The 12,061-nt window shown below is 40.1% G+C and overlaps 1 protein-coding gene across 2 annotated transcripts in view; it reads left to right on the forward strand.

Moving 5' to 3' along the window:
- WDR7 (WD repeat domain 7) overlaps positions 1 to 8,523 on the forward strand; it is a 240,191-nt gene extending 231,668 nt beyond the window's left edge. For both annotated transcript variants that reach the window (XM_034442484.2, XM_034442485.2), the window contains one exon: positions 4,519 to 8,523. In XM_034442484.2, coding sequence (XP_034298375.2) covers positions 4,519 to 4,722 — 204 coding nt within the window. In that variant the 3' untranslated portion in view covers positions 4,723 to 8,523. The remainder of the gene's footprint in view (positions 1 to 4,518) is intronic.
- Positions 8,524 to 12,061: the final 3,538 nt, after the last annotated feature.

Genomic DNA, 12,061 nt, shown 5'->3' on the forward strand with positions numbered 1-12,061 from the left:
GTGAAAATGTCAGTGGGGCTTGCATGCTCCCTGCTAGAGATTTACATTCTCTGACACCATTTCGTTGTTCAGAAGGACCAGGAAAAAGGGGGGGAGAGAGAGAGAGAGAAAGAAAGTAATGGCTTCTCTGTTGCGCTGATCAGGATTCAGAACATGATATCAGCAGCAGCGCATCTTAAAAACGTCCCAGAATATGCCAAGGTTTCCATGTGTCGAAATCTCAGGCACGCAGCTGACTCTGCCATCCCCATCTGTTCTGGGAAGGTTTCCCCTCCTAATGGGTTTAGCTGATTAAAGGAACCATTCAGGACAACCGCTTCATTTCTTTGCACAGGCACATCACCTACATAACAAAGTGATCTAAATAGGCCAGTTATGAAGTGAATTGGAAGCTCCAGTTGGAATTTAAGAGCTTGTTTCCTGGATGTTTTGCTTAGGGAACCGACACAGAGAGGAGAAAACTGCTGCCTCTTAACTGCTTCCTCTCCACCATTCCCATTGCATTTCAAAATACTGCATTTATTTTGAAATAATGTATGAATTAAATACCCAACTTTATTCACGAAGCAGCAAAAAACAGAGAAAACTGTTCTTGTTGCCGGACGGTGCAATTACAACCATTTAATATGCATACACATATCGGGTGGCTAGAGAAAAGAAGTGGGTTGCATAACATTTGCATGACACCGATTATTATTTTTTTTTTAAAGCATGCAGCTTTCCAGCAAAATATTAATGTTCGGTTCATAAATCAGTGCATTCCTATTTTACTTTTGCTACTTTCCTCTTTGAACGGTGCAAGGGGAAAAAACGGTAAGCTAGAAGACCATGTTCATGCAAGTGTAGGAAGTCTCTTCTGGAGATAAACATAAAGGAGCCGAGGTGGCGCAGTAGTTAGAGTGCAGTACTGCAGCTACCTCAGCTGACTGCCAGATCAGCAGATCAAATCTCACCGGCTCAAGGTTGACTCAGCCTTCCATCCTTCCGAGGTGGGTAAAATGAGGACCCAGATTATTGGGGGCAATATGCTATTTAGTATACTGTCTTTGGTGTAAGCTGCCCAGAGTCCTCGGAGAGTGGGCGGCATAGAAATATGAATAATAAAATAAAATAAAATAAATAAAATATCCAGAAAATCTTAGGAGATCCTCAGCACCAAGGCTTCAAGAAATTGCAGTTGCTTCGCAGAATTTAGGAACAGGTCCAGGCGATGCTTAAGATTGCAAAGCATCCCTACAAGAGAGTATCAATAATAATATCTAGTGTTTATATAAATCCATTTGTATTACTGGAAGCACTTCCGATAGATCTCTCACAGCAGGCTTACCAGGAAGCCTGTGAAGTCAGATCAGAATGTTTTAATTTGCAAACAGTTATCAAGAAAACACAGATGTGTATGTAGAAGTCTGTAGAGATTTTCAGTCATCCAGGTCATGGTTGTCCCAAAGGTGCTTTTTCAGGAGGCAACTAGACTTCCTTGTTTTTTCTTCTGAAGACTTTTCGCCTCTCACCCAAGAAGCTTCTTCAGCTCTGACTACCCAGCCCCACTATCCTGTCAGAGCTGAAGAAGCTTCTAGGATGAGAAGCGAAACGTCTTCAGAAGAAAAAACAAGAAAGCCCAGTTGCCTCATGAAAAATCACCTTTGGGGCAGATGTGTATTCATAACCACCTAGGACAGAAGTGGGGACCAAGCCACACGTGCCATAAACTCACCCACATCCTATTACAGATCCTAGAAATGGGACCACTGAAATTTAATGGCAAAATACCAGGATTCAGCAGTGCTAATTTTGTTTGCTTGTTTCTTGATTCCTTTAACAAAAAAATAGGCAGTCAATAAATAGTGCCAGGTCAAAAGAAAGTTACTCCACTCCTGATCCAATGAGTTATAAAGTTATAAAGTTAACAAAGATTTTAAAAGGAGACTATTGGGCTACAAAGACAGCCAGTGTGGTGTAGTGATTAAGGCATCAGGCTATAAACCAGGAGCTTCTGAATTCTACTCCCGCTTTAGGCACATAGCCAGTTGGGAGATCTTGGGCCAGTCTCCCTCTCTCTCTCTCTCCCTCCCTCCCTTCCTCCCTCCCTCTCCCTCCCTCCCTCCCTCTCTCTCTCTCTCTCTCCCCTATGAAACAGGCAACTCCTGAGGAATTGAAATTTGGCAAATTTTGTAAAATATTTTATGGTATAAAAATTATCACAAAACATTTCATGACATAATGCAAAATGTCATAAAATATTTTCTGTGGTCAGCTCCTGATGTTTGACTGTGCTATATATACAGTTCTGTATATGGGCTACTTTCAAGGCAGATACATCCCTGAATATCTGTCTGAATTTTGAAGAACTTTTCATGTACATTTGAAACTCTGTCTTTGTGGAATCTGGTAAGGAAATGTCTCTGAAATGATGAGCCCAGGTGTGTGTGTGTGTGTGTGTGTGTGTGTGTGTGTGTGTGTGTCACAAGTTGTCTAATATTCTCCAAAAACTCAAGAGAAAGTCTCTTATCTACAGACTCCCCCTCTGACTATCAGCTGTAGTTTCTCAGTCTTCATTTTCCCCACAACCAAAATAACCCCCTCAAAAAAAAATTGTGACAAAAGTTCTGCCTACCCATAGAAAGTGCAAAAAAGATTACCCTCACCCCCTATTATCCACTGATCAGCTCATATTTGGAGCAATGCCAGAAGGTTACATTAGTAGTTTGATTAGAAAGATGGGATGAGATGTATTCACTTGTCAGTAACTATTTGTCTACTCGCTGACCTTAAAGGAGGCAAAATGGAAAGCCAGAATCACGTGACCCAATTGCAGAGGTCTCTCTCTCTCACACACACACACACAAACATACACACACACATATACGCACACAGAGAGAGAGAGTTTGGTGGATTTGTGATGGTGAACTTTGAACAAAAAGTCTGAAACGGGCACCTTTCCCATTAAGACATCCGTGAATGTCAGATCTTCTCTGATAAGAAATTAACACAAGCCTAAAGCTTTTGCCTTTGTTGATGGTGTGTCTTGTGTGTGTGTGTGTGTGTGTGTGTGTGTGTGTGTGTGTGCGTGCTTGCGTGCTATCACTTTTCATGGTGAATGAGGTAAAAATTGAACTTCTAAATAGAGTGTGAAATGGCCTTAGAAATTATAGCTATCTCGGGCAGCTGTAATTAAATTGTCTTTATGGATTCCCCTCACAAAAAAACACAGCTTGGCTGAAGAGGGCAAATGAGGTTGATATGGCAGCCTCATCAAGAATATTTGCGAAAAGGCTTCTGAGTTTCAGGACTTAAGACTCCATTTATTGGCCTGAGATGAATTAAGTCAAACTATAGCTGATCTTTACAGAAGGATAGAAGTGACGATGGTAGCAGCATGAAGTTTTACTCAAGGACTTTCCCTCAGCCTTTTAGGGAATTTCTTAGGAAATTCAGTGCTGTATTGCAGGTAGTCCTTGACTTATGACCACAATTGGAACCAGAACTTCCTTTGATAAGTGAGGCCATTGTTAAGTGAGTCATGTCCAATTTTACAACCTTTTTTGCCATTAAGTGTTTCTTCCGGTGTACCCAGATATGGGATGGAGCATAACTGCTTCCGCTTTCGCCTTTCAGCCCCAATCCAGGAGCCTTCGCAGGCAGTCGCTTCCGCAACAAACTATTCTGTGTTAAATTTACCGACAAAGAAATAAAGGGAGAGCTTTTTAGCTCTCATCAGCTAGCCACCATACCCTTCTGGGATTCGAACCCGGGCTGCTTGCATATTAGGCAGATGTATTAACCTCTAAGCCATGGGCTCCCCTCGCTTTGTCGGCTATACCAGGGGGAGAGATTAAGTGTTTTTCTGGTGAGTCAGGTCTATAAGGGCAACCTGGTCTACCCAAATATGGGACAGAGCATATTGCTTCCGGTTTTTTACCATGGTTGATGTGAATCACCATGTTTGACAAGCAAATCTGACTTCCCCCATTAACTTTGTCAGAACCACTCTTGGAAAGGACATAAATGATAATCAGAGGATCCTGCAAGCATTGCAGAGCCGCGGTGGCGCAGTGGTTAGAGTGCAATACTTACAGGCTACTTCTGCTGATCACCAGCTACCAGCAGTTTGGCAGATCAAATCTCACCAGGCTCATGGTTGACTCAGCCTTCCATCCTTCCAAGGTCGGTAAAATGAGGACCCAGATTGTTGGGGGCAATCTGCTGATTCTGTAAACTGCTTAGAGAGGACTGTAAAGCACTGTGAAGCAGTATATAAGTCTAAGTGCTGTTGCTATTGTAAATACATACTGGTTGCCAAGTGCTTGAATTTTGATTATGTGACCACAGAGACCTTGTGACAGTCGTACATGTGAAGACAGGTCATAAACCGTTCTTTTTCCAGCCCTGTTGTAAGTTCATACGGTTCTCAGATGAATGGTCTTAATTCGAGGACTATCTGTATTCCTTCATAAGGCAAATGTATGGATTTCAATATTGATTGACTTGTTCCTTTTCTCCCCTTTCTCCCAATGCCAGATGAACACCTCTCTGTTGGGAAGCATCGGGATGCTGAATTCTGCACCGCAGCTCCGTTGTATTAAAACCTACCAGGTGCCTCCTGTCCAACCTGCATCTCCAGGTTCACATAATGCCCTCAAACTGGTCAGGCTTATCTGGACTTCGAACCGCAATCTTATTCTTATGGCCCATGATGGCAAAGAACATCGATTTGTGGTGTAAAGTTAGGGTGTGTGAAAGAGGCTTCTTTCTGCCCCCCCCCCCTCCGATTCTAAATACAAATGTGTTTTGAAAGTTCTTGTAAATTGATTCTCCCTCTTTATGATCTTAATATTGGAGGTATTAAATACCCAAAGATTTATGGACCAGGATTGGCCAGACAATATATATTCTGCTGGCTTCTGCACAGCAGAAGTACTGCTTAAGCACTCCTTTAGAGCAGTATTTCTCAACCTTAAGATGCCTGGGCTTCAACTTCCAGAATTCCCAACTGGCTAGAGAATTCCGGGAGTTGAAGTCCACGCATATTAAAGTTGCCAAGAGAACTTTAAGTTTAGAGAAATGCAGACCCATTTCAGCAATTAGAACATCTTGCAAGATTATTCTCTTTATCACTATGAGAAAAAAACAAAACAAAACAGGAGCTTGAGAATGTAACTTGGGTCTGGCTAGATTGGTAAGAATCTTGATTCTAGTGACTTTGAAAAAGAAAATCACTTCACAACATTAAAACTGGTCTGAATCTCATCATTCTGAGAATGCTAAAATCCTCAGAGCCTAAATGGGAAAAAAAAAATCCTTCGAAGTGTTTTGAAATATCATGTTTACCAAAGCTTATGTGTTTACACGGAAATTCTTCCAAGTTCTTGGAAGATCTTGGAGTAAGAATGCTCTGTTCATTTTTGAAATCCTGATAGGATCAGGAAAGATCCACAAGTCCCATATACACTCTTTTGGCATTTTTTACCTGGAAAAAAAAAAGAGAGAGAGTCATATGGCACCTATATATCTAGAATCTGAGATGCTAACTAAAGTCACTCGTTAATGGCATTAAAGACCCATTATATATTTCAGGTTTGGGGTTTTGTAAGAAAATGTATAGAAAAGAAGAAATCATTTTCTTTATGTAATTTCTAATCAAGATGAAAACAATGGCATATTCCCATTAACAAAAAGGCGATTTTATGTTTCTTAGGTTGGAGAGAAAGAATACCCCCAGTTATTTTTTTTTTCCTTCAATGAAAATTTACACAATAATATGAAAGAGATAATGGGGATATTGATATTTTCTTTGCTGCTATTATATGTATCAATATCATAACTATGTATCCACAAATGAGCTCTTCCACAGCTTCCTCTTGCAAAGAAATGAAGGCTCTTCGCATTTACATCGTCAAACTCTATTGTGACATAAATATGTCACTAATTATGATACAGCAAACTTATATCATTTGGATTCATCAGAGGAAAGAGATTTAAGAGAATTATTTAATAAAACATATCTTTATCACTATTGCAAGAAATACGAAGAAAAGTTAACCTTTGGGTCAGTTTCAAGTGTTATCCTTAATCAGAAAAAAAAAATCATAATAGGCTGATTAGCATTCACATATCTCCTCTGTCTTATATATTTATTTTCTTCCTGAAAAAACATTGTCTGTCTCCCATCCACCCTTCGTTATAGAGCTGAGGGGGGGAAATGTAGAAAATATTTTATTGAAATGCTGGTGTGTTAAACATACTGTATGTATAGTATACATGTACTTCTAGACTTGAATATGAGAATACAGAGAAAATGCTCTTAGTGCATGCTGATAAATTTAGCAAAAATGGCCGCCTGTGGAAAATTTGATTGTGAAAATTGAAGGATGAAGAATCCAGAAGGACAACTGGATGCATTTTTTTGAGCACAGCATCTGCATCATCTCCCCAGAAATGAATGTTGTCCATCATCTTTGCCTTCCTGAATATCACTGAAACATTCCTGGTGCTTTGCATACATTGAGATTATCATCAAACAGTTTAGTGACCTGTTTAATACCGTATATGTAACTAACATATCAGCCATAATTAGTTACCTTGAGAAAATTTAAAAGACAATAAGAAATTGTTCAGAATGTTTTACAGCGCTGTGACTTTGTGCTATTGATCTATGGTTTGGTGGAGATAAATTCAGTTGTACATTTTCAGATTTTTGAGGGGAGGTGGTTAAAGAAACATATCATGTGTGCACCTGGTTATGACTACTGTCCCTGGAATACACAGAAATGTACACCATTGTTGAATTCTATTACGATGACGGCATAAATGGTACAGTGAATGATATTTAGGGATACTCCCTGTCAGATAAGTTTATTTTTTTATTATGTATAATTTGTTTATGTTATCCACACGTTCTTTTTCCACATTGATTCCTGCAATCTATGGGGTCCCATTTATTTGTATGGAATGATGCATGAGAGGAAAAAAGCAGATTCCTTATTACAAGGTTGGCTAATATTTCCTGAAATAAACAAGACTCTGCAGAGACCATTTCCGAGCAATAAGGCAAATTGGAGAGGCAGGTTTCCAAATTTACTAAGCTATTTGCATAATGGTACTTGTTGCATCTCAGCAGAGAATCTCCAATCTCCTGGGATGCTTGGATTTCTAGCTGCCATCAACCCAGAAGCAAAGGATTGTGGGAGTTCGTAGCTAAAATGTTTTGCAGGGCACTTGGGGCCTATTATTAGTGTAGGCCTACTCAGGACAGAGTCCTACATTATGGTAATCTCAGGATTGCCAGTTAAAAAACGCACTCCAGTATGGAGAAGGTAAACGCAGTCTAAAACATGGGTGTCAAACTCGCGGTGTCACTTTGCTGTCACGTGACGTTTTGCAACATTTTCCCCATTCACAGAGCTGGGGTGGGTGTGGCCTGCACATGATGCATCTGGCCCGTGGGCCACCAATTTGACACTCCTGGTCTAAAAGTTACCTACAATGTGATACTACAACAACTAGTGACCTAGGGAGAAATGATAAATATGTAATAATATGCATCAGGATCTAGACAAACAATGCCACCTATTACGAAGCAAGTTTGGGGGAACCAGCAAGTGACTCCCATTTTGATATACTGCAGGTTCTCTGCATTTATAACATGGAAGCCCAATTTAGATATTCCAAGCATACTACACTGTGCTATACAAAAGGAGAGCAAATCTTTTCAGTTATGCTGCACTATTTCAGCAGGGCTTGTAGGAGAGTTCCATCTTTATTTTGAGTGGAGGGTGTCCGGTTCCCAAATTTTATGATCGGCCCTGTAACTGTTCCTTTTACTTTACCGTGTCTTGTTTTTCCAAACAATTTCCAGCATTTTGAGATGTGATGGGAAAACAGATCCACCTGCTTTTACCCACAAGACATTATTTGCTGTTGTGAAGGATCTAAACCTATTTTGAATATTACAATGGCATGGGAGGGATGGACTCTTGGAGCTGTGTCTTCGGCAGATGCGTAACGTGATGCATTATGCCTGTTCAAACAAAATCAGACCAATAGAAAATCTGGCCTATACAAAGGAGTAATTTAACAGGAGAATCAATATTTATGTACTGGTTACTTGAACAATCCACTTGGCCCGTCACAGGAGCCTTGCATGACTCCTTTCACTGAAACGAACGGTGCTATGCTAGAGTAGCACTGAGTGGATTTTTGCCAAGGCTTCTTAATTCCCTCAAGATTCCCCTTATGCAAATCTGCATCGGAAAGACTTACTCAGCCCTCACTGTAAATTTCATCATAGCCTAGATCTTTCAGCACTGCAGTAAAATTTGTATTGTCATTCCAGTGTAAGCTTTTAGTGTTTTATTGATTTGTTTAGTACTGTATTTGGATTTGTCCTTGTAAATGTAGCAACGTGCGTGGCTTCATTGGCAGTTTACAAGCAAAAGATGACATGATGAGACACCTGTATGAAAATGTTGTCACTACTGAAGTCGCAGTGTATGGTAACTGATTAAAATGTCTGCCTCTAAGAAACTGCACGATTCCCCTTATTATTTGCTGTCCAGCTAGAAAGGACCTAAATGGATAATTTCTCTGAAATAACACTAAATTGTTCTTGCATTCTAATGTTCACTGCCCTACTTAGCAACACTGTCTGTTTGCATAAGCCCCATTGTAAATAAGGCTATCTTCAGCTCTCCATGAACGGACTTAACCCTTAATGGCAAATGAATGTAAATGGTTTTGTTTGCTTGATTTCAAGAACGGATGAAACATGCTGAAGAACTGAAAGAGATTAATCCTAGAAGGAAAACAGGTCATGACAAGATCATATGCAGAAACAAATTAAAGCCACTCTCTTTCCAATACGTTCCATAATAATGTATTGCTATGAAAGCCGGACGTGGAAATAGAGTAAAAAAAGAGACAAAAGATGGACCTCTTCAAATTATGGATCTGCAGGCATTACCAAGAGTGCCAGGGAGTACAAGAAGAACCAATCACTCGATCAGTCCTGGGCCACATGCAGACCGACTGCTCCCTTGAGGCAAAGATCAGCAAACAGAAACTCACGTCTACAAGCAGATGATGGACTACATAAATTGATGATGATTGGCATGAAGACAGTGAATAGAATGAAATGGATGGATGGAATCAGGTCACAGAAACATCCTTTGGAAAAACTACAAGTTTCTGCCAGAGATGGGTCAAAACGGTAAAGACCTGTTACTACTAAATTTATAAAGCGAGTTTTACTCAAACTAGCTTACAACAAAGCTGGGCCACTTGCCCATGAAATCATCAGAACCTCAATGATACCTAGAGTACATTAATGTGAATAATAGTGCCACATATACTGTACGTACACAACATTGGCAAATGGCAGAGAATTTAGCAGTACTGCCACGCTTGAATTCTTCATTTGAGTAGATTGGGAGCACAGCAAAACATTCTTGCTTTCTAGGTTTGCTGCTTTCTAGGTTAGTATTTTCCTGCAGTAATGCTAGTAATTGCAGTGTGGCAATTGCAGGAACTGGGTATGTCTAGTTTAATGAAAAGAAGGACTAGAGATGACATGATAGCAGTGTTCCAATATCTCAGGGGTTGCCACAAAGAAGAGGGAGTCAAACTATTCTCTAAAGCACCCTGAGGGTAGGACAAGAAGCAATGGGTGGGAACTCATCAAGGAGAGAAGCAACCTAGAACTAAGGAGAAATTTCCTGACAGAACAATTAATAAGTGGAGCCACTTGCCTGCAGAAGTTGTGAATTCTCCAACACTGGAAATTCTTAAGAAGATGTTGGATTACCATTTATCTGAAGTGATGTAGGGTTTCCTGCCTGGGCAGGGGGTTGGACTAGAAGACCTCCAAGGTCCCTTCCAACTCTGTTATTCTATTCTAATTCCTGAGTAGTGCTAGATTTTCCTCCATTTCACTGGATGTTAAGGTGGAGAAGAATCAAATGTATTTATTTACTATACCACTCCCTGGAAACTTATGGCAAGAGACAATGAAGTAGAATAAAGGCACTGGCAATATTGTAATAACACAAAAATAATCTTTTTTTTAAAAAAAAAAAGAAGAAGAAGAAGAAGCAGTACAGTGGTTTCAAATCCATCGGGCTGCTGGTTGGGAGTTTTTCCACAGCAAGGGGGCTACTGATAAAAAATGGAAGTTTCTCACATGACCCAAGATTTTATGTGGAGAGCATCCTTAAAGCCTACATTTGAGATGTGCAAAGTAAAAGTGGAGAATCAAAAACAGTCCTTTGAATTATACTGGGTAGCCACTGGTAGCCAATGTAGAGGCCACATAACCTGTATTAGATATCGATAGCAAATATCACCCATCAACAAGCAGGTTGCTCCATTTGGGGTCAATTGCAAATTCCTAATATTTTTTTTTTAAATAGTCCCATGCAGAACATTTCAGTACTAACTGGCAGGTGAGAAGACAGTTTATTGTTGACAGTGTTTCTTTTACAAGGAAGGGCCACAGCTGAGACATCATGCCACACAAAGTTGTCCCAAATTGTGAGATGGGCGGTATATAAATTTAATAAATTATATAAATAAATCTGGGCAAAGACTGACTTAAACCCCTTAGTCATAGTTTCTGCTCTCTAGCCATAGTAGCTACGAATCTAAGGGCTCCCCTATTAGCTACACCACACGTGTTTTGGCTGCTATCTAGGTTGATCTTCATTTTATTTATTTGCTGGATATGTATCTTGCCTTTTCTCCAGGAGCATCATTTCTCTGTTTTATTTAAAAACCCACTACAACAACCTTTTGAGGTACATCACCCTGTGAGTTTCCGTGACTTGAACCTTGACCTACTGTACTGTAAATGTAGCCCTTTAGGACATTTCATTACAGCAGATAAAAGAATTGGACTTGGAAGGGGAAAAAAGTACTTAAAAGTGCATACTGGAACAAAATGAACATGTTTTTTTAGAAGTGCAATTCCATCCTGGAAATTAATTATATATTAACCAGTCTCTTTCTCTCCCTCTCTCTCCTTCCCCCCCTTCTCTCTCTCTCTCTCCCTCTCTCTCTCTCTCTCTCTTTCTCTCATTGTGTATTCTGCTTGTAAACATATGTGCACTTCTGTTTCTCCTATCACCTGCATTAAAAAAAAATATCCAATGAAGAATTTAGATAAGGACAGTTTACTGGACATAAATCAGCAATCAATTATTCTTCCAAAGGAAGCTAATTCAGCTTTTTTTTTTTTTTCCTTTGAATTTTTCCACCAGAGAAGGCAGAATGGTATGGTAGGAAGAATCATCCAAGAAGAGAAGAAAAGAGGAGGCACCCCATTGCCTCTTGAATCTTAAGGTGTTTTCCTGTGTTAAAATCGCTGGTAGATGAAATATTATTTTCTCTATAGGTAGAATTGGCTCAGGATCCGTTCTATTGCCGATCACATAAACTGATCAAATGCAGAAAGGGCACGACATTAACAGGAAGGTAAAGCCAGGCAGTGCCGAATGAACTTTCACCTTTCACCTCTTCAGCTGACAGACAGGACTGAGTGTGAAAAAATCAATACGGAGGAGCCAGGAGGGAAATATTTCCAAGCTCTAACTAGAGAATGTATTTTGACAAGGCCAAGATAATCCAAGCTGCACAGGAGAAAGAGGGGAAAAAAGACTCATTTTTAAAGCTTGACACTTCAAGGTGTTTTTGTACAATGGTTTGGAGAAAGCATCGATAACGTATAAATAACAAAGGTCAAAAAGAAAAGCAGAGAATTTCAGAAATTGCATGCATTGTCTCTCTCTCTCTCTCTCCCTCTCCTATTTACTTTGCCAAATAAGATTGTGTGCCCAGCGGTGATTAACATACACGCAAGTGTGCAGACTCCCACTTTCAAGAATTAAGCAAGCCCATGAATGCAAGGAGCTTTCTTCTCCTTTTTTGGGGTTGGGGTGGGGTGGAGGAAAACCTGGGGGGTGGGGGCATATGGGAGTGATGCAGAAATCCCATATTCTACCCTGAAGCCCTTCCATCGTCTAGCATGTCTGTCGTTATTATAGCCCAGGAGATTTCATGCAAAAATGGCTTG

This window comes from Pantherophis guttatus, chromosome 2, assembly GCF_059756535.1.
Source record: "Pantherophis guttatus breed Tessera chromosome 2, ASM5975653v1, whole genome shotgun sequence".
Taxonomy (NCBI): Eukaryota; Metazoa; Chordata; class Lepidosauria; order Squamata; family Colubridae; genus Pantherophis; species Pantherophis guttatus.